Source organism: Passer domesticus, chromosome 4 (assembly GCF_036417665.1).
Source record: "Passer domesticus isolate bPasDom1 chromosome 4, bPasDom1.hap1, whole genome shotgun sequence".
NCBI classification, from domain to species: domain Eukaryota; kingdom Metazoa; phylum Chordata; class Aves; order Passeriformes; family Passeridae; genus Passer; species Passer domesticus.
This window is the reverse complement of record NC_087477.1, coordinates 23,183,335-23,206,653: the sequence shown is the minus strand read 5'-3', so window position 1 is coordinate 23,206,653 and position 23,319 is coordinate 23,183,335. Positions and strand designations below refer to the sequence as shown.

Below are 23,319 nucleotides of genomic sequence, written 5' to 3'. Positions count from 1 at the left end.
TTTCCGTCTGCCAAGGAAGGCGGAAACTTCTCTTGGAATGGAAAATATGACCCCACTTCCCTCCAAATTATTATAACTTTGAAGTTACAGGGCTTTTGGATGAAGACGGGGGAAAAGGAACAATGATTCTGTACTAGACTAGATATCACAAGGCAAGCAATCATCCCCAGCAGCCCAGCCCAGCCCATCGGGAGCACAAACCCGCCCGCAGCCTTCTCTCCCCGCCGGGCGCTCTCCCCTCCGCTGCAGTTCCGCTCACGGCCAGCAGGGGCGCTGGTGGCTCCCGGCCGGGCAGGGCGGCTGCCAGGATTCCCCCGCGCCTGCAGGGGGCGCTGTGCCGCCGGCTCGGCCGCCTCCCCACACGGCCATGGCGGCTCCGGCGGCGGGAGGGAGGGAGGGAGGAGAGAAGGGGCTTTCCTTTGTAAAACCACAGGGAGCAGCCGGTGTCAGTGCCCCTCCGGGTCTGTAAGGGACTGCAGCAGGAACCTCAGAGCAGCAGAGGCGAGCACGCCCAGGGTGGCCAACAAAGTGTAGTAAAAACTCCAAAGCCGTGCCAGGAGCCGCGGGGGTGGAGCGGACATGGGATGTTGGGATAAAGCGTAGCAAAAAGCCCAAAGCAGCAGCAGAAAACAGCAGGGCTGGGCAGCAGCTGCCAGGCTCCCACAAGCAGCCAGGAGAGGCTTCCCCTGGCCAGGGTTGAGGGTCAGGGTCCCGGGTTTTCTCCTGAGGCACCCAAGCAGATGGTGAGGGGTTCCCAGTGAGATCTGGTGTTGGAAATGTCCCGGTTCAGTGGCCGCTCCTGTGAGTGAAGACTCACTCATGGTAAGGAGAAGCAGTGGCAAATGAGAGAAAATTCCCTGAGACAAAGAAAAAAAAAAAAGGAAAAATCCTAACCTCCAGCACTGTGACTCGCTGAAGGCATCACTGGCAGGTTGGTAGGTGGATTTTTCATATTTCACCCCACGGATGGAAAATTAGTGGCAGCATTTCTGGTGATTTCTGTGGTTGTTAAATCTGGCCCTGATGTGCTTTCTCCCTGAAGGTAGGTGATGGAGAGCCACCCTTTCTGCAGCCACGTCAGCTCCAGCCTGTTCACCAACATGATCTGCCCTTTTCCCCTCAACAAACCTTGGTGGACTCAGGTCTTGCATCTTTGTACGTGTTTCATCTTATGGTTTTCAATACCATTTCAGCCTTTGCTACCTGCAGGCACTAGGTTGTGTCTTTTTATCATGAGCTAATTTAATAAAATCACAGGATGAAGGAACCTTAAAGATTACCTCATTCTAGTCTCACTTCCATGTGTCCATACCTTCCACCTTTTTAATATGAAAGGTTATTATGAATCTAATCCACCTCTCAATTATCTTGTGGTCTGGTTATCAACCCCACTACACTATGGAGAGACAATAAGCATGTTCATTATATAGATTTGACTGAACACCACTATAAATATGCAGTATTTTTTGCCAAATCTTGTCTTCAGAGGACTGACAAGGTAAATTTCGTCCTGCTGGCTCTCTCATGCGTATATTCAGCATTGCCTAAATAATTTGAATTATCAGGAACTGCCAAAACAGGCATGGCCTTGCATCACTGTTCTTCTACATAGTTTAAATTGGTCATTGGCGTACTTTGAGCTCACAGAGGTAAGCCATGACTTCTCCCTTCTTCTGGCAGAAAACTGTTTTTAAAGTCAGTTTACTTTTCACTGTGACTTTCTGATTCCCAGAGCTGTGGTCGTTCTCTGGGAATCCGAGAATGTTTGTCTAGTCTTTCTCACACCCCAGCCATCTGTGCCTTGGTGGGAAACAATGCAGTGCATCTAATTGTCACACGAGCATCTGTGTTTTCTTTGTGTCTGCGATGGCTCTCCCCTTCACAAGTGCCATGTTTTGGGCTTGTCTTCAGGAGGTTTCCTGTGAGGCCTGGGATATGCCCATGGAGGGCCCCACTTCCACAAGAATGTTTGAGCACATGTTGAACTGTAAGCACATTCCAAAAAATAAAATCCAAAAGTCCTTTGTAGACACTTAATGCCAAGTAAAGCTTTAACCATTTTTCTGAAGTAAGCAGTGTTTCCATATATGCTTGTACAGGAATTGGATTGGATATACTTGGAAAATCGGGATCTTGCAGCAGCATATTGCATGGAAATGTTTTTACATTTGCAGAAAACAGAAGGCACAGCTGGGGGAAATGAAGAGCAGTGCGGGAAGACAGAAGCATTGGCAACACTGAAGGACAGTGGGTAAGATGGACTGATGCTTGCAGTGCCAGTTGCAACTAAATCACTTAGTAAATTAATGGGTTTAGTTTTATGTGATTTGTTTGCAGGGTTGCAATACTATACAGGGAAAGAGAACATTTAATTGCAAGTGTAGATGTGACATGACATTCTGTCTTACTAACTTTCCCAAGAGAGTAGGGAAAGGAGCAAGTGTAAACAGTTCAGGATAAAACATGCATTTTACATTACAATGAGGTGTTGGAAAGAGCTCTGATGTTTTATTCACATGTAGCTTATCATATTTTTGGGGTTCAGGCAAAACATCCATGTTCATTTATTTTTTAAAAAGCACATTCAAAGCAATCCATACGCTGAAGTCCAGGTATTCATCCAGAAAGCTGTTGACAATCCCAGCTGCACCCAGGGTTATCAAGGAAATCAGAATTATCACACTCAAATAAAAAAATAAAATTTAAAAAAACCCTGTTAACCTCAAAGTGAAATGCAGAAAGTTATGAGCTGTCCATGTTATGTTATAGTGAAACTACTGGTCCAAAACAGTTGAAGTCTCTGGAATCAGAAAGGACCATGGCTGGAACACTGCCCTGGGGGGGGTTTCAGTAATAAACCTTTCCCATGCATGATTTTGCAACAGACAAGAGATTCCTAACACCCTCTCTAAAGGAAAACTTTCCCCTAGTGGTTCTGAATTTTCATGTGGAAGTTAAGAGCTGGCTCCAGGATGAGGCTACCTCATCCTGTGACATGAAGACTTGTAGGTAAAGCCACAGAAAATCTTGAGCACCTAATTGCAACTCCAGGTGTAGGTGTGAGAAAGAAGCCTGAAGGAGCTGAGGGAGAGATGTGTGTGTCTCTTACATCCACATCTATTGGGCAGGTACCCTCTGCTGAGCTGGGAGATCTGCTGCTGGTTAATACGGCTGCTTCCAGCTGGGGTATGCCCGGAGGGCTGCCTTGGTCCAGATAGCTCAGTGGTTCTCAGCACAGCCTGAGTTCCCAAGCAGCTCCCAGCCGCAGGCAACCTTAGCAAGCTCAAGTGATTTCAGCTCTTAGTGATTATCAGCTCTTTGTGATTTCAGCTCTTTAGCTTGCTGGTGCCGCAGCAGATGCCGGGAGAGAGAGGAGAAGGCTGTGTGAGATTCTAAAGAATTATTTATTGGTGTCCCCCACGAAGGTTCTCAGTGACAGCTCTTCTCCTGAACTGAGCAGAAGTAGGGGTTTATGTACCTTACAGGGGTTTTGGAAATTGTTCAATATTAAGGGTCAGAGGAAAGTGACCTACAGGCTTACAGAGAGATAAGCAAAGGTTCAAAGGTGGAAGAGAGGGGCTTCTAAGGTCCAGTCATCATTGGCATTTCCTATCTTAGATTTCTGGCCTCCAGGGAAGCCTTGCAGGCCATGAGCCTGCTGCAACTGGTGATCACTATGGTTTAGAGATGGATTTCTGGACAAGAAAGGAAGAGTCTGAGAATCTCACCTAAGATTTAGATGCCTAAAGACTTGATATAAGTAGCCTTTCTAGGCATGCCATGTCTAGATGAAAATGGTGAAGTATTTTCTCAGTTTCAAGAGAGCATGAAAAGAGTCTTTAGCTTAGGCCTTCTTTGAGGATGCATACCAGGTTTGTCTTTATAACTAGCAGCCCTTGCAGCAAAACCATTTCCCAGGGCTGCCAGGCTGGCTTTTAACATCCTCTGTTTGATTTAAAATTAGTTTCACCAAAGTGTGAAACTGTCTAATAATAAAGCCAGCTACTCTTCTACAGGTTCCTTGAGAGGCTGAATCGACTGGTTTAAGAGTACTGAAGTAAAGCATGGCCAAGATTTCATGAACAAAGGACTTTTTCATTTGTTGATTAAAGAAAAGTCTATTATGATCTGTTTGTTCATATATTTATGTGTTTCTGCTCCCCAAACATCCTTAGCAGTTGCAAGTCTTCTAACTGGTGTTCATTGCACTATTTGAATTATTGCATTTCTTACTGGGAGATATGAAACTCTCTCCACATATTTGCTCTGGAAAAAAGCTTCCCCCTTCTCCCCAGCAGCAGCTCTTCCAAAGAACATAAAGGATTGGTGGAGCTGTAGTGAAGGAGAATGGGAACATCAGTACACAAGCCATAGAAAATAGCCCTGTAGGACAGTCTTCATGCTGCTGCAGGATGATTCACTACAGAAGAGTCTGATTGTTTTGTATCTTCCTCTAGAAGACATGGCAAATCTTTTAATTTTATGACATTGCACTATTTTCTTCTTGTGACTGATGATAGATGGTGGAAGAGAGCCTTAGATCAGGACACAGAAGACAGTGCAGTGCCTTCAGTGAAATGGAACAAACCATACTGCCAATGTTTGTCAAATCAGAATTCATATCAGGAGATGCTGTGCACTCGACATTCATTAATGTACGCCTATCTGGAGCCCTGTTCTCTTACCTGCTTGGTGAAGCTTCATCAGCATTCAAAGCCAGATTTGTTGCTTCCTTTAGTGCAACTTGTTTGGCTAGAGAAAAGGTGTTAATGTGACAAACTGAGGGAAAATGTAGATAGCAGACAGGCAGGCATGGTGCAAGCCTTGCACGAGCAGCTTCCCATGCTACAGCAGTCCTGATGTGCAAAGCTGTGCTTCTGTTTCCAGATCTCTGTGGATGTTGTTGTAAATTATGCTCAGTACAAAGCACGTGTCCACAAGGTGAGCATCAAAACTCTTCTCTCTCCTGGCCTGCAGCACATGCACATCCTGACATAGGCTTCTGCTGTAACACCCAGCTCTCTTCCCTGAGGGCTTCCAGACCCAATGCTGGCACTTTACACATGTTGCATTCAATTATAATCACTTTTCACTGCCAGTCCTTGACTCTCAGCCCAGCTTCAGACCACAGCCTGGAGCTGTTAGCCTGCATCCAGTTGGGAATTTCTTACCTTCCTTTCACAGACTGGACATAACCATGGAAGTACTTGTAGCAAGCAAACCTGTACAGCATACCCCAAAAGAAAGCTAATTCAAAGAAAGAAAATATTAATATGGTGGGGGAAACAGTCAGAAAACTAAAAAATGAGGATTGTAGACAGTTAACCACTCTAGTTATGGTTTTTAGTTATATTGCGTTGGGAATTTTTACAGCTACCCATAACTTGGGAAGTTACCTTGGGAAAGAATCATTCAAAAGAGATGTATGTATTCTTACACAGTCAGTGCAAGAGGCTCTCCATATGGGTTTACAGATAGGGGTGGATGTAGGACTGCCTGAAAATATCCAAAAGCGTTCCTTCAAAGGGACATCTCAGGAACTGACAGGAATCTTAATTCCCCCCAGTTTGGTGGTTATCCCAGAAACAGGATAGTGGTTTGAAGCACTGTGGCTTGACCCGGCTCTGTCATTTTGTATTATTATGGCAGTTTGTGCTAAGGGGAGGGTGTTTGTTTTGGGAAGAGAATCCTATTTATGTTGTTAATAACCTGCTTTGCATTTGTATAGCAGCTTTTATCCAAGGACATGGAAGGAAGCTGTAGTGAAGTTAGCTTTCTGACCTCCCTGAGGGAAGAGTATAAAGTCACCTCCACTTGATTGATAGCAGGGTATGGAGGTGAGTTGTATTATCCAGGACTAAGCAGTGCTAGTTAATTTTGTGGTTTTAAACTCTGTGTGTGTATTACAGAGGACAGCTTTCACTGTGTGCTGGATTAACTCCTGTAAACAAACCTGTGGGACATAGCTGAAACATTACTTCAAGGGAAGGTTATCAGAATCTTTCATTTCTTACATGTGACAGCACCTGTGTTGCTGGCTAGCAACTGTGATCTTCCCTGATTCAAGTGTCTGTCCATGAACATGTGTATTATTTCATATCCAATTTTTTGACTTAAGTGGTGCTTCTTTGGATTTACAGTAGATTTATAGTGGAGATAGGACTGTAAGAAAGCCCCAAACAAAAAATTACTGGTTTGGAGCAGAGAGAAAATGGAGAAGTTGTTTAGGAAAGAGAGGAGTGATGGACATGAGCTGGTTATCCTTTCCCCAGCCCACAGACTTCATGCTTCTAAAATATTAGTTGGGAGTAATAGTAACTGTCACAAGTTTTACTCTATGAGAGCTCCTTGGTTTGGAGAGAGAAGAGAAAGCTGGTGGGGCTCTCTGAAATGCCATGGGGATTTCAGTGTCACTGAGCGTTCTTCTAGGAAGGCTGTGTTAATTAAAAGTAGGGGAAAATATGTCTACAGTCAATTACTTCCTGATAATCCCAACATTTTAAAAAGTTATGTAAAACTTGTCTGTCCACTATAAAAGCAGAAAGTATTTACCTTGATTGAAAAACATCCTGCAGTCCAGAGGCCAGTCAAGAATATTGGGTAAAACTCCACACAGTTTTGTCTGCAGAATAAATTTGAAAGAACATTAGTCTGGAAAGGAAAAGAACTATGGGTGGGATTTTCAAGGAGAGTCATCTTTGGCCTTGTTTTGTTGCCACTAAAGTTAATGCTAAAGTCATATCCAGTGGGAATACAGTCAAGCCATCATTAGGTACTCCTAAAATTTCTCATTTTTGAAATCTCTGATACAAGCTGTTTAAAATATTTTCCTGGCGTTTAAACTTAGGCAAGGATCTGGATCCCAACTACATGAAATAAATAGGACAAATAATCCTCAATCAAGTGGCTGTACATCAAAGACAGCCAGGAATTCCAGTTAATCACTTATGATGTTAATCACTTATGATGTTAATCACTTATCTCCACACTTGCTGGTATGCAAGTTTTGTGTGCCAGCATTACTTGGACTGCCAGAGGAATTTGGATTACTCTGCTGAGGCCAGTTGCCTTTATGAAGACACAGACAGCACACCATTTTCTTATGGCAAGGACCATAACACCTTTATTTGTGGACATCAGTTTTCCCATTAATATATTGTTTGTATATTTCTTCTCAGTGGTTCTGAATTAATTTCTTTTTAAGGAATTAGGCAAACTTCTGTGTCTAATGAATCATGTTATCTAACAAGTTGTCTAATGCATAGTATGTCTGATTATTGTTATCCACTACAACTACAGTTACAGCATATGAGATTGTTTGAAATAAATATAAGTAATTTTGCAGAGGGTCATTAGTTAATCACTGAAGTCCTCTAAAAACTGAAGCTCTTTATGAAAATAGTCTTCTTAGATAGGATATTCCACCATTACCCACTGCAGACACAGGTTTTCTTTGCTCATCTTCATCTGTGATGTTACCCACAGCCCAAGAACTGACAGCACAGCTTGCTACATCCAGAACACCTGAATGCCCTAGGTTACAATCTGTTGGATCTCAGACCCCAGTTAAGTTTGGGTAATCTGATTACCTAGTTAATCAGAATTTGAGCAGCAACTTTGAAATGAGCTAACTTACCCCATTATTATTAAAATAATAGCTGAACCATTTGAAAAGCCATCTGTTTTTTTTTTTTTGTTTGTTTGTTTGTTTGGTCTTTTAGCAAAAGTTGCAAAGAAAAGTTGACTTTTTAAGATAAAGTTTTTGCTTATCTTCTGGACTGAATTGTTATTCACTGCTACCATCTTAATGATCTCTAGATTTAGTGTGCATGTGAAATGCTCTGTCAAATTCTGGAGCTCCAGTGACAGCCAGGGGCATGACCTTGTGCTTCATTCTTAATTTCCCCACCAGCCAAGCAAAATGACCTTCAAGCCAAAATAAGGGCTCACACATGACACAGTTCTTTTGGTTCAGTTGCATCTCTAACACATAATTTTTTAATTTAATTTTTGTAATGGAGGCCATTATTTTTCAGCTTTTTCCAGAGAAAGACCAATATTAGGCAAACTAGTTTTTCTTTACAGAAGTTAAAACTTAAACTTCAAGAGTGGCATTTGAGTTGGACTCAATAATTGATTCTTGTGGATTCCTTCCAACTTAGCATTTTCTGGGGGTCACTGCCCCACTGCTTTGACTGACATATGATCATTTCTGTTTAGTGACATTAAGAGCTATGAGGGTTGGAAGTATTGGGCAGCATTACAGTCTTTGGAAACAAAAATCTGATAGCTGCCTATTTAAAGTTGTTTAATCATAACGTACAGCACTTGATTTTTCCATCTGTCTTAGACTCTCAAAATTCAGTCTGTTGGAAAGAGCAGAGAGAGTTGCAACTGGGGAGGCTGTAGCATGTTCCTTGCTCTCCATCTGATCTGCTGGAGACTCTGAGAGCTATCTCTTAGAAGACTTATGCTGTTTTTCCTCTACTGTCTGGAGCTGATAGTACTTTCCTGTTTTGTAAAAAGCACTTTTTAGAATAGTGTCATGAAAAGAAGAGATTATTTACTGTGTACAGTGACTAAACTTACCAAAAACTCCCAAACCAATCCCTACACTTCTGATCAGCATGCTAAGAACACATCTCACATACATATGCATACCTCATTTTACTGATGCCCTCATTACAGAGGTCTCCCTGTGACAGCTGAACAGAGGCTGTCACAGGGACAAAAGGAAATACATAGCAATATGCTGTATGCAGCAGAGCTATTGGGAAACACCCTGTTTGCCTTTTAAGTTCCCTGGGTACCTGGAGTTAATATTATTATTACCTGGAGTTAATATTATTATTTTCCTGGCCTTGTCATAGCCACCCTGTATGAGAAGGTCACTGCCCACCTTGTACCTCATCCACCTGGATCCAGAAACCAGGCACCCAAGTGAGCCCACTAAAAGAACTTGTCTAAGGGGGGAGCCTAGGAAATACCTTCTGTATTCCCTTGTGGAATCAGTGGCACTAAAATACCGCTAGAAATATTAGTGGTGCTGCCCTGTGCATCTCAGCCTTGTGGCTAGTGACCTTGTTTGCCTTTGCCCCAATGTCGTGGTTTGACACTGGCCAAATGTCAGCCACCCACGAGAGTCAATTGCTTACCCTCTCCTGCATATATATTTGGGCAGAGGAGAGGGGAGAAAAAAATTAACAAAGGTTTCATGAGCTGAGATAAGGATTGGGAGAAAAACACTCTAAAGGCAAAATGGGTTCAAATTTAAAGGCATAAAGTAAATTTATTATTGATAGAGTCAGAGGAGGATAATGAGAAGCGAAATAAGCCTTAAAACAGCTTTTTCCCCCCCAGCCCCTCCCTCCTTCCCACCAACAACACAGGGAGATAGGCATGGGGGTTGTGGCCAGTTCATCACTCAAGAGCTTCTATTTGCTCAGGGAGAGGAATTTTTTCTCCGCTGTGCTGTGGGATCCCTCCCACAGGCAAACAGTCTTCCCAAAACTGTCTACAGTGTGCAGTCTTTTAAGGATAGGCTGCTCTAGTTTGGAAGCAAGGGCCTTCTCTGTCTATCTCTGGAAACAGGGGCCCTCTCTCTCCATTCAGGTCTCCCACTGGATCACAGCTTTCTCTGGCATCCACACACTCTGATATGAGCACCTTTCCCATGGGCTGTGAGTAGATTTCTGCATCCCCCATGAACTTCATGCATTAGAGGGGGACAGTTTGTTTCACCACAGCCCTCACTGTGACTCACAGAGGAATGTCAGCTCCAACTCTTGGAGCACCTCCTCCCCCTCTTTCCCACTGACCTTGCCTTGTTGTTTTCCCTCTTGTGTCCTCACTTCCTCCTCTTCTCTGACTAGAAGAAAAACTGCTGCTTGTAGGTACCACTGCCAACAAGTTCCACCAATTCAAGGGTTCCTGCAGGATCCCAAAGCACTGAGAGGTTGATCTCACCCAGGTTCTGTGTCGGGGAGTTGCTCATCACGTCTCCGCTGCCACCATGGCGCAGGCAGTGGCGGCCACAGCAGCGCCAGGATGGCCCCAGCAACGGCGCTTTGCCACCCCTGGAAAAAAATATACATATGTTTATGTATATGTATATATATTTATGTATATGTATATTTATTTTCTTAAATATGTCATCACAGAGGTGTTACCAACTTCTGTGACTGGGCCAGCAGCAAGTCCACCTTCAGAGCCATCAGAGATTGCTTCTCTTGGCCACAGTGGAAGCTTCCAGCAGCTTCTCACAGAAGCCACTTCTGTGGCCCTCCCCTGCTACCAAAAACCAGTCTGTGTCAAATCAACACACCCCAAAAAACATTTTCCCATCTGTCTTCTCCCCACATAAGTAATCACAAGCCATGCTCAAGTGACCCCTTAACCTTTCCCTCCAGAGAACAGTCAGGGCAGCTCAGCTCCATAAACAGGACCCTTCTTTGTATTTGTATCCAGGAAGACCCCCTGCTCTCCCACAGGTTTGGGATTGGTCAAAATGTTAGGTGAGCTGTAGTGTTGAGTGCAATGGCACTTTGAACCAGCAATGTGATCCTCATTTTATGATGGCACGGAGCCATTCAAGGCATACAATCAATCTGGGACCAGGTTTTCTACTGAGGAACTAAGGTAAGCCAAGGCAGCTCACTGCATCCAAAGCAGTTTTGGTTTTGTTTTGGGGTTTTTTTTTTAAACATTGAATGAGTGCTGGACAAAATAAACTTATTGCGCGAAATAAGAAGGTTAAGACACTGTAGGGCCAAATCCTCTTTGTTGGTTCAGTACAATTAACCAAAACAAATCATCAAGGCCATGGTATAACCCTGGCCTCAGCTGTAATGCCTTGCTACTGCTCGGGCAGCAAGTTTGAGGGACATGGGAGACTGGTTACCCACATGGTCATCCACAGGTGAGACAAGTGTGCAGAGCAAGACAGGTACCAACCAGCTACATGAAAACTGCTCAGGAGAGGAATCATCACCATGGGTTTTGTTACCTGCACAGGACTTGCCTTTTGGTTCCCCCCTGTTGGGAAGGATGAAAGTTTGACAAGAAAGTCTCACAGATATGCATGCTTAGCAGAAATATGTTTGAATGTAGAAACTGAGGAAGGAATAGAGATGGAAGCAAGTTTTGATATAGAAGAAAGGAACTGCTGAACCAGTCTTGATGGATAACCAAGGAGGCAAAGGGTATGTTAGTTAGAAGGGGGTTTTTATGACTTAGAGCAAAGGATAAACCCACCTCTAATAAGAAGATGTTTTTACCAAGCAGAAAGTTAGCACAGGAAAACAAGTCAGCAGCTGTTGCAAGTAGAAAAAAGGTCTCAGAATTTTCCACTGCAGGAAAACTGAAAAACAACTTCTAGCTTAAACTGTAATGTACTAACTTTTAGTGACTGGAGAATAGTAACATGAATATGGTAATTACAGTAGTTATGATAGGCTGTAGATAAAGGTTAAGGTATAGATTGGTTCTACTATATTAAGATGCTCAGCAAAGAAAAGTACATAATGCATTTGTAACCTAAGCTAAGGGTCCCCAGGCTGACAGCTGTGGGCACAGGCTCTGTCACCCACAACCCTGGACTGCTGTAACTGCTGTCTTGCATGTAATAAACTGCATTTGGAAGAGCTGCCTGGAGTCCTGCATTTCTCATCACAGCTCTTACACCCCCTGATGAATGGGAAGTAGCAGTGTAACTCCAAATTTACATTTTGTGATGGTTTAACAAGAAAGCAGTGCAGCAGGAGTAAGTAAAGATTTTCATAGCTTTTCTTCCCCCTGTATCAAGTTGTTAAATTCTAACAGGCTAAATGAAATATGACTGAAGAAGTTATAAAGCATGCTTGACTTGCCTTTGTATGCCTTTTTTTTTGTTTTCATGTTCAGGTAGCATTTATGGTTACTGAGCCAATACCTTTACTCTGAAAACATGGGACAAAGGAGGCTTTCAAAGAACATTACTCTCAAACATTTATTATGTTTAAAAAGCCTGTGGAGAAGCTGCTACCTGTATCACAGTGTATGATAGTGCATATTAATTTGCATGGCTTGGCCTAACAACCTGAAAAGAAACAAACCATTCAACAAAAGCAATTAGTTTTTAATAATGTCTTCCTAGATCCTGGAATTACTAAAAAATAATTTTAAGGTGGCTAGTTCAGTGACATCCTTCAGATTAGGTGAGTAGTGGGACTCCTGTGTCCCTGCTTTTTCCTGTATCAATGACTGGGATTAATTCTGCTCTTTCATTGGATTCTCTTGTTTTCCCATCAGTCTGTAAAACACTAATCTCTCAAGCAAATCTCAACTGTCTAAAACTAGATTCATGACTGGAAACCAGTTCCTGCATTGTACCAGTTCCTTCTTTCTACCCTGGAGCATTCCTTGCACAACTTAATATTCAACTGACCTGATTCTTTGAATAACTCCTGGTTCTGAGACACTTAATCTTGTACTTCTGATGGCTGCTAAGTGAAGCCTGACTTCCATCACTGCTCCAGGGAGGTGGTATTGCCCATTAGCACCTTTCTAAGTCAGGACTGGAAGCTCAGAAGAATAAACAGAAAAGCAAACAGACCACTGAGTGCTCTGCATGTTGCATTTAGTTCCCAGGAAAAGGTCACAGGTTAGGCTGCTCCCTTTACATGAACTGGTTATAACATGCACTTGCAGTTCTGGTTTCACAACATTCATCTGAACTGCCATGAACTAATCTGTGCTGGGTTACCCATGATGGAAAGCTGTGATAGTTTATATCAGGTCAGCTGGTCAGATTCTTGCACAAATTTCTCTTTGGGCTTGAAGTCAGATTGCAGTGTAAATGCAACTCCAGGTTATATCATCTTTTCTGTGATTTTAACTAAGATTAACTAATGTAGGCTGTCCATCATAAAGAACATATTTTTCACCTCCCTTCACTGTGTCAGTATCTGCAGAACTCCTTGAGTTTTCAAGATAGTTTTCTGAATAATGTCTGGGTTTTTGGCTGGTTGTGTGAAATCCTTCACACTTTCAGGTTAAAAATCAAGGCAGGCAAGCTGAACTTTCTCAGAAGTTGATGATAAGCATTACCACCACATAAAAACGTTAAGATCACAGGGTATATTGGTGCTGATCTGATGACAGAAAAAGAGAATGTAAATTTTCAGTGCTTTTTATTTGCCTTCTGTTGTGTTGGTTTGGTTTTTTTTAACTGGAAGGGTCACGTTCTCAAACTTTTTCTTTCTGCTGGGTACAAATGTTGTTTCAGTAGCTGAGGCTTTGAGAACAAATAAACAAATAATCAAGCCACACTGATGGTTTGCTAGATAAGGTGTCAGTACTATTTCAGAAAAAAAGCAGAGTAATTATTTTTAACTTGCTCTAAATTTCATGCTAGTATAGCACAAATGCCTTCAAAATGTGTCTTGTTCCCTGGTGTAAACACAACTATATGAATCAACATATTTCAAAGAAAATAATGTCAAGCAGTAAAAATTATACTGCAGTTTTTGATTGATGCATAGCAAAAATAGCTTCTCAGAACTTGCCCCCTTCTAATCATGGAATAGAACCACTGAGGTAGGAAAAGACCTCCAAGATCCTCGAGTACAACCCTTAACCCAGCACTGCCATGGTCACCATTAAGCCACATCCACATGCCTTTTGAATGCTTCCAGGAATGGCGATCCCACCACTTCCCTGGGCAGCCCATTCCTTGATTCTCAGAGGCATATCAGCAGAGCATAAAATAAGTCAATTTACTTCTTAAAGAAATGTAATGATGAGAACATAGGATGTAATATCTGATGATTTTGTTGCCTGATGTAAAGATTTCCTTTCTTATTTCATTTCAGATACTGAGTATGTGTCTTTTTCACTGGAAATATTTTTTTACAGCACTTTCAGTCCAGTACTGGTGTATTTGATTTCACAGATTTAGTCTCATTTTTGATGTTTTCATTGTGTAGGTGCCTAAATATTATTCAAATCAAGACACAACATGGCTTTGGGGTAACTTTACAGCTAGTTAGAAGCTCTGATAATAGTATGGTTCCAAGAAGCCAACAAACAAAAGAGAATTGAAAACAAATCAGTTTATCCAACAGGGAAAAGTAATCTGTCCCACTGACCCAACTCCCTCTCAGACTACAGAGAGAGTAAACAATGCTCTGGTGAGAAAAATTTTAGGATTTCTCAGAAATTAAAGTTGCAGAGCAACCAGTTTATCATAAAATAATTCCCATACTTCAGAACCAGCGGAAACCTCCCCAAACCCCAGTCATGCAGCCCGCAGCTCTTTCTTACATTGCTGGAAGGTGGAAAGAAGAGAGACAGCTGCCAGCTGCAAGCCAGAATTAAATTACCAGCCATGTTCCCAGCAGTTCCTGTGTGCCAACAGGATGTGTGTATGGGAGAGAGCGCTTCAGTGAGCAATAAGGTAAAACAACAGGTGGGAGACTTGGAGTACTTTTCAGCATTGCAACAAAGGCCTACCCCGAAAATAAAACAGACTAGCTTCTCAAAACAGGAGTGCAAAATTACGGCCAGGTTTTGTTCCTGAAAAAGTTCAGCCCTGCCTACTTCTTGCCTGTTTGAAAGCACGGAAAGAACAAAACCAGCCTTTCTTGCCTCTGTGGATTCAGCTGTTCCTTTATCTTTAGATTTCAGTTGCAGCCTCTTTGGGAGCAAAGCCTTTTTGTTCTGTTTTGTAAAGGGTCTGTGTCCATCACCAGCAGTGCCCCTCAGAAGCAGCTGGTGTGGGACACATGAGGGAGGAGCAGAGCTTTGTGCTGTCCCTACTTGACTTACAGGTTCTGCTGAACATGCATGACGTAGGCTCTGATGGGCAGCACAGCAGGCACGAGCAGTCAGCCTGCAGAAAGGAACTGTTCAGGCTAGTTCAAAGGGTAAAACAACTGACAAAGAGAGAAAGGAATACCTCCCCTCATCGTACTGCCTGGAACACACTTCCTATGGCTTACAGCCTAGTTTTGAGACTATGCATGAGATTCTCTAAAGGGACATTTTTTCATCACCTAACAGAAAGCTTAATGTCATTAGCCTTTACGATCCCATAAGACCACTGGAACAAAACCAGTATAATGTTTATTTTGACTTCCTACAGCTGATGTTAAAGTGAGATATTTCATTGCCTTTCATCAAACTTGCTGATTTTAACATAAAAAAGACTTTAAAGACATTATTTTACCTTGCCAAAATTTAATTTCTTGGGTGTTAATATTGTTATTTCTAAAGATTGGAAGAGTAGATATACTGTAATAACAGAAGTTTGATGTATGTACTTAGTAACTCTTTAATTGCTGATTTAAGCCTTTTAATTGCAGTTCTTGGTGTAATATGAATTGACCTTCTGACCACATAGTCTCTGTGGTTTTTAGGAGCTGGAACAGAAGTGTTCGAAGTATTGTCACCTTACTGATAGATAAATGTGAAGAAAAACTCTAACAGAGCTGGTCATTTGAAAAGTTAAAACCACAAGGGCTAAACAATTTAAGGCCAGATAACATTGAAGATGTATTTTTTTCTGACTTTATTCAGAAGATGCAAATTTCAAGATGGCGATGGATGTGCAAAATCCAGCAAAGATTGACATAAAAGGAGGCAGGAACAGAGGTTCTGAGCAGTGAAATGTCATGTAATTGAGAGACACTGGTGGTGTCTGACCAAATGTAAGTCTGTCCTGTTTGGAAAGGGTGGTATTTATTGCCTCTTGGTGACCATGCCAAAGAGGCTGGCTCCTCTCTCAGGAGAAGCTGTGTTGACCAGAACTGCTGTCATGAGAGAGAAGATGGCTGGGGTAGTGAGACCAAAACCATTTTAAGCATGAAACCAGACTGATCAAGTAAACACTTTTAATGGAATTGCACTGCCAAAGCTGTTCAGTGTTTGACTCTGGAAGAGCTGAAAAGAGCTTTGCAAAGGATAATGCTCAGCCTGTGCTGGGGTGCAACTTCTTGAAGATCAGTCACAAGTGGCAGTGCAGCATCTTTTATTCTTGAACACCTCATAGAAGACAGGCTCTGAAAAACAGAGAGGCTCCTCTGGGTCGAAGGGAAAACATACCTGAACTCTCATATATTTCACTGGAAATGTTTATAGGGTAAATCAATGCATTACAATGTATGAGGCTGGCTCATGTATCAAAATCAGTTTAGCTACAGCAGTAACAGTAGTGGGCTCTGCAGTTTATTAATTTACTTTGCTTTTCAACAATATATTACAAAGAACATGGGCCTGTGTGGCACTAGATCATACTCAGCTTTAAATTTATCAGAACTATAAGACAAGTGAAAGAGGAAGAAAATATGCTTATTCATTCAATTTTTCCCTCTTTCTGCCTCCTAAATACCATTTATAATCTATGTCTGGTGTCTTTGTGTGGGGTTTCAGAGGAAGGACAAATTTTATCCAGTTCAGTTTAAGGTCTGGCTGTCCAGAGTCCCTGCTTTGTGGCAGTGTTACTACAACAGATCTGATTTGTCATCCCCATCCTCTGGGAATGCATGCATGATGGGAGCAGCAGAGCAGATTCGGAAGGATTAAATAGAGTAGTAGATAGAGGTTTGAATTCTTCCCTGAACTGCACCTTCTGCAGCCTTGTGCCATCTCCATCAATACTGTATAAAAGTCAGGAAAGAATTGGCTCATGATGTTCAGTCCTGTACTCTCATGCTCCTATCAGGAAGGTTGCAGAGCATGCAGGGCCTGGATGTCAGCTCTCTTGAGAAAAATAACCCAAGCAGCTGATGTTGTGATTGCCATATTTACACGGACATGTTTTAAAAAGAATAAAACCTCTCCAGAGTCCTTCTACCATGCTCCTCCATCTCTCTCTCCAGCCAGGAAAACCCCACTCTGGTTCAACTCTTCCACACTGGAGCAGGGTTTATCCAAGTGCTTCTGAAGCAGGCATATTCCCAGGTTGACCACTTCATCCTGAATTGGCTTCTGTCCATCCTGTCTGTCCTCGGCTCTTTATCTCATCCCCACCTTGGCACAACTGCCATTTCTTCCCTTGGTCTCTGCAGCCTCACCTTGCCAACTGGAGGCTCTGCCCTCTTCCCTTTCCTGCTCCCTCACCCCACAACTTGCCCACTTTCCCCTGACAGATGACAGCTCAGCTTTCAGAGCACTTGTACCAGGAAGCTTTGTCTGCTCCTGAGCAGGGGAGGGGGTGGCCTGGATGGGGTCTCATGTTGCTTGGCAACCTATTTCTCTCTCCTCCAACATGATTTTTCCTCACAGTGTCTGCTGATGCAGGCACAACAAATGACAGCAGTATTACTGGAGCAGTTGTTCCTGTCGCTGTTTACTTGTTATTTATGGTTATTGTCGTGAAAGGATGTGTAAACATTTCTTCACTTCCTTCCTTGGTCAAAACAGATATCATTTTCTGCTTCTGTACCATGCCTACATAATTAATGGATAGTCACTGCATTTCACTGTATATGACATACAGTTTTATTGGTGGTTTTTTTAAAGTGGTTCCTGGTTCTGAGTGCTTCTATTTTTCAGCCCCAAATTGAGACATACAGGGTTTTACATTCAGAAGTAAAAAAATCCAGTGTGAGTCAGCCTTAACTACCTCAAATTGTGGTTCTTATGTTTACATGCACATATACCTAAAAAAGTCTGCTCTGAATCACTTTCTGTCACCTTCAGGAGGACCTTAGGTCTAACACTGAGATTTCAGAACAAAAACACTCCCATTAACTGAGATAAAGCCGCCAGGGTTTTTCCTGTTTGACATTTCTTCCTCCACATTCACCACTTCCAGCTCAGTCTTTCTGGTTTGCATTTGTGGGTGCACCAAAGAAGACACACAGCTTCACTTATCCCTTCTCTCCAAACGAGCACAGTAAGAAAGCCAGACCACATGTGTTTTCTGATCTTGCAGTGAAAATGCTGCCAAGCCCTTTCTTTACTTAACAAACTGCAGTCACTCAGGACAGATCTGGAGAGCTTCATGCATGTTGCTGGCTAATTACACGCTGCCAGGTCTTCTACTGGGCCTTGATTCTGCTCTAGATAGGATTTATCCCCTTTGTTAGCACAGAGTTTGTGACAAGATCTGGTAGGCAAAGGAAAAATTTCGTTTTCTACTGTAGGGGTGCTTTGCATGCCAGACTCAAATCTGCCATTGCCCTCTGCTGGGGTATGCCAGAACTACTGGTGTGGCCTTCTGCCACGGGAACTCTCGGAATTTCCAGAGAAGCCTCTCCTTTATTCTACGAAATTACCGCTTTGGGAGCTCAGGATGCCTGGCTGGCAAGCGAGATGTGTGGTTTTGTTCAGCAAGTGACTGTCACACAGAGTCAGTTTGTTACTATACTACTTAGACAGTATATTTAATTATTGTTTGTATATTTATAAACAATTGGAATTGCATGCACAGATGCTTTCTGACCACAGCTCTGTGGCATATTGCCTGCACTACATCCACCCACTTATCTTCATACTGAGTAGAGACAACTGCAAATGTCAGCCTAAAAGCAGTTAGGTGGTGATCCTGAATCCATTTAAAGATCTAGTCTTCCTACAAGCAGCCTTATTAAGGACAGCCTTTTTGAAATGGCTTTTTGGAATTAAGACCTTTGAAAGACCTTGAAATTAAGTTGTTTAGAGAAATGAAGGCTCAGTTCTGAGGCACTACATACCTGCAAGAAAGGGGCATCTTGCATTTCTGTGAGATTGCACTAGTAGAGAAGGAAGAGGAGATTGTGGACCTGCTGCTCCTCAGACAAAGAAAACAAGCTCCAAATCAGACACACTTAGCCTAGGCAGGTTGGTTGTTTAGGAGGGAGTTCTCTGAAATCAAACCAGAACAGAAGTGATCTGCAGTAAAGACCCACTCTCAGCCATTTCTTTCCTGAATCTACACCGACCAGGAGAAAAGTACATTCTTTATGGGTTTTTGTTTCTTTTACCTTGCACCCTTTCTAAGCACAGACTGCTCCAGAGCCAAACAGAGATCTGAGAGAGTTTCCCAGTTCTACCTACTCAGGAGTGGCTGTGGACATGCTGGAGGCTGGCTGGGTTCCATAGCTTGCAATCAGGAGTTTTGTGAAACTCTGGAAAGTGATTTGAAAAGTGCTTTGAAATCCTTGAATGAGCATAGCCTGGCCAGGCCTAGTTTTCAGTCTTCTTTATCTTGAAAATCCCTCTGTGTTTTCTGGTGGAAACAGAATTGGAGCTGTATCAGTTCAACTCATAAGCAGTAAGTCTCACATGGATGCTCACAAGAATTAAACCAGGTAACAAAGGAGTGCAATTTCCCTGTCCTCACCTTGGTCCCTGTCTGAATCAGCTAACATATTGTGCTGACTAATTTGCCTATCTCAAATCAGAGAGAAATGATATTGCAGAGTACAGAAAACTGCTGATAAATTATCAGATTTTAGGATAAAAGCCATTCCAGTTGCAGAAAGGCCTTATTACTCTTTGAACAAGCCAAATGTTTCTTGATATGGTTAATTTAGCCAGCTCTGAAACAGGGAATGTAGAAATAGGTGGCATTGACTTGAGATATTTATTTTTAGGTAATGCTTTTTGTTCCATTTCTCAGCATAAGAACTACTTTCATCTTCTTCAGAGACAGAGCAGAGTATCTTCCACTGAGATCTGGGGCCTCTAAGATGAGGGTGTAGCACTTCTCCCTGCTGTACATAGCAAACATATTTCCTTCCATTCCACCTTCTCACTCCTGTGACAGAAAAAAAGCCCCTCATCTTGTAAAATCCATTAGTTATTTTCCTGAGGAGTAAGAGGATGCTTGTGGAAAACTGCATTATTATTATTATGTGTTGTATCAATATGAAATAGAATGTCCCATTTCTGGGACATTCTGGTTAGGCCTATGCCTAACCAGTCTTACACATTTCACAGTCCTGGATCTCAGTGGCCTGGTTCTTCTCCGTGCAATCAGTATCATGTGTAAAGTGCTCCTGTCCTTGCTCTCCTCTGCTTATTGGTGCTTTCACATTGGGGTCCTTGCCCATGACACTTCAGACATGACAACACTTTATTTGTCAATGTGTCTTAAAGAAAGGACCAAGCAAGAAAGAATCAAAAGTCTGTCAGTGGCAAATTTACATGCTGCTCTGAAAATATGTCACAGACCCCCTAAAGATTTGTAACCCATTGTTCCCCTAGAGAAGGACCAAGGCTCACCTTTTGGTTGATTTTCTCTGATAGGTACTGTTCCTTTTTGGCTTGCTTAGGTAAGCCAAAAGAAAAATGACTGGAGAAAATAAATAGAGCAATAAATAAATTGGTGGGGGAATGCCTACCTGACAAAATCTGGAGATGTAGGTAGGGAAGTAGCATTTCCTATTAACTATCTTAACTTTCAAGTGCATCAGCATATAAATTGTGCTTAGTTGCCCTCGTGGATAGAGCTACGGGTGCATTACAATCCATGGGCATGACTGAATAAGCAGTGTTATAAAATACCTGAAATAAGCACAGTGTGACCACAGACAGAGAATATCAGAATGTACTTCAAGTTGTACAATTTCAGTATTATTCATGATTTAGGAATGTTCAAAAGGAAACAGAAGCATTTTAGATCATTTTGCAGATGTGTCCATTTTAAATTTCTTATGGCCATTGTTGTGATGTTACTTCTTAATTAAAATTTAATTTTTTTGGCATTTGCTAGTGTTGGTGGTTAGGTTTCTTCAAGGAATTTTCTTCCCATTTGTTGTCATGGAAACAGCAAATGGATATCGATTAAGAGACAATACTTTGGCACACCCTTCAGATTGTCTTGGGGGAGGGGGGCTGGGGAGGCAGTGGTTTTGGCAGTTTCTTAGCTGGATGTGGTCCAGTCTTAGCCTGGCTTGTAGAGATGATGGTTGTGGGGTTTGGTGCTGGACTTCTCCTGCCCAGGGCTCAGCGCTGCTGTGAAGTCTCCCCTCAGTGCCTGTTGGCCAGGCCACTGCTTACAGTGAGCTGGGTGGACTGGGACTCCCTCTGCAACACCCGCCCTCGCCGGAAGAGATCCCCACCATGAGCATGGGTGCTTCCAGGGGAAGAGACCGGGCCCACACCTCCTCTCTCCCTCTCTTTCTGGAGAGACCACCTCCCAGCTGCTGGTGGACTGGAACCTCACCAGGGTGGCCATGGCCAGGGTACCACACCGTGCACATGAGAGCCCAGGGAAACCGAATCCCCACCTTCCTCTCTTCCCAGGGCCGCCATAAACCCCTGGGGAGGCGCAGGGCTGGCGTTGGAGCAGCCCTGCAGTCACGGGGATCCCTGCAGCCCTCTGCCCCAGCGGGAGCCAGCAGTGCCCCTGCTGCCTGTTGTGCCAACTGCGCCAAGGGGGATGCGCGCTACAGGAAGGAAAAGGACGTTACTGGGTGTCCTGGGTTGACTATATGGTCCTTGTATCCCCAGTCGTCTTGTTCTGTTTATACTGAATAATAAGTTTTACATCTTTCAGACTCTCTTCCAGAGAGAAGCAGTTTGTTTTCAGACTGCACTCATTCCTCCACATTCCTGCTCCTGGACTGTGTTGTCTGTTCATGGACAGACAGTAGGACAGAGCTCTTTTTTTGCTTTTAGCTAGTTTTAGCTAGCTGAGACAGAGAAGTGCCCTGGACTGTGTGTTTTTATTTTTCTTGGACCTGTTCAAGCCTGCTCTGGGCTGAACAGCCAGAGGAGCACCCAGAGCAGCCCCACCTGTGGCCGCCGGGCCGGGCCTGGGCCGCGGCGTTTCCAGCCCCGAGGGACTGACCAGAGACTGAGCGAGCTGAGCTGCAGCCACCAAGGGACTGGCTCAGTTTGGCATCTCTGCAGAGCAGCAAGAGGGTTTATTGCTTAGTACTGTTTGGGTTCTATTGTTTAATAAACAGGTTTCTTTCCACTTTTTACCTGTCACTTTAAATTCCACATTTCCCTGAAGGAGAGCAGGAAGGGCAATTCTTTAATGGGCAAAACAGGTTAATATTACAAACATTTGTCTATTTTGAAATTAAACCAATAATTCTACATGGAGAAAAATATTTTAATGGACTTTAAAATGCAAAATATTTAGTTTAAAAATAAATTAAAAATCGGGCTTTCTTGAATCGGGCTTTCTTTCACTAGTGTGCTTTATGTGAAAGCACACTAGTGAAAGTATTAACATTAAAGTATTAACATTAGTGCTAAAAAACCCAGGTATTAAAATAAACATATTTGTTAAATCTATGCTTTTTGTAATTTATTTTGTTCTATTAATTATATAAAAATATCAAGGCTGTAGTATTTATGAAAAATTGTATCTTTCCAGATTATAAACTCTGAATAAGGTAATCTGTATAGAAAAGATAATGGGATAAATTTTGGTTTATCAACCAAAATGTTGTGGTATCAACACAAGTCATGAATTCATGTCAGATCCACTTTCTTTTAAACTTCACAGACAACTTCTCTGTAAAGGTTTAATTCCATTCCTTTTCTTTCCCATTATCCAAAACAATGTCAATGTGACAATGTTCAATACCCTTTTTTTTGAGACCACCTGGCTATTAAACAGAAATGAACAAGTTAGCTTTTTGGACTGCAGACATGCTGTTGAATATATGATGCACTGGAAAAATCTATACATTGATTATTGCATTTTTTATAGTTGGCAAGGCATTGAATTTAAGACAGCAAATAAATTAATACACTCCACTGCTTTCCCTCTTTCTTTTGCCTGTGGTTGCACATTTCAAGAATGAAGTGAGGCAAAAATTGTAATTAAAAAAAATACACATCTAAAGGAAAAACAAGGTAGTCAACTATAAACCAAATTAAACCATTACCTGATACAACCTGGAATATTATTATTATTAGGGTGTTGAGCTGACCCTGCTTGAAAAGCACAAGAAGCTCTGCCTTTGGCTTAAAGGCCTTTGATTCCTACACAGCAGTACAACTCTTTAATTGAAACCAATGAGCTCAAACCCTCAGGGCTCTGACATGGGACATAAATTTGCCACAGTTGTAGTTTTTAAATTAGCATCATTATTATATATTGATAAAAGAAGAGGGCCACTTGGCCTGCTCCTTCCCATTTAAAAGTGTTTACAACGCACAGACAGGCTCCTTGTTTGATGCTAACAGACAGTATCTCTTTCTGCTAACTGAAATACCCATTTTGGCACAGAAGTAAGTACTTCCCATTGCTCTTTCCAGGCTCAGGTTTTATTTCCTTGCTAGCCTGAAGAACTACTCTTTAGTCAGGTGAGGTAGTCTAAGCAGATCCTTTCCTGCTGTAAACCTCTGAGCCTATGCTTAACATAGAAATGAACTGAATTAATCAGACAAGGA

The 23,319-nt window shown here is 42.4% G+C and overlaps 1 protein-coding gene across 1 annotated transcript; it reads right to left on the bottom strand.

Moving 5' to 3' along the window:
- Positions 1-2,545: 2,545 nt before the first annotated feature.
- MGST2 (microsomal glutathione S-transferase 2) lies at positions 2,546-21,219 on the bottom strand. The gene is given in 7 exon segments (XM_064419259.1): positions 2,546-2,721; positions 5,172-5,247; positions 6,015-6,162; positions 6,553-6,622; positions 7,827-7,926; positions 14,302-14,338; positions 21,154-21,219. Coding segments are annotated over 7 exon segments (654 nt in total). The 3' UTR covers positions 2,546-2,564.
- Positions 21,220-23,319: the final 2,100 nt, after the last annotated feature.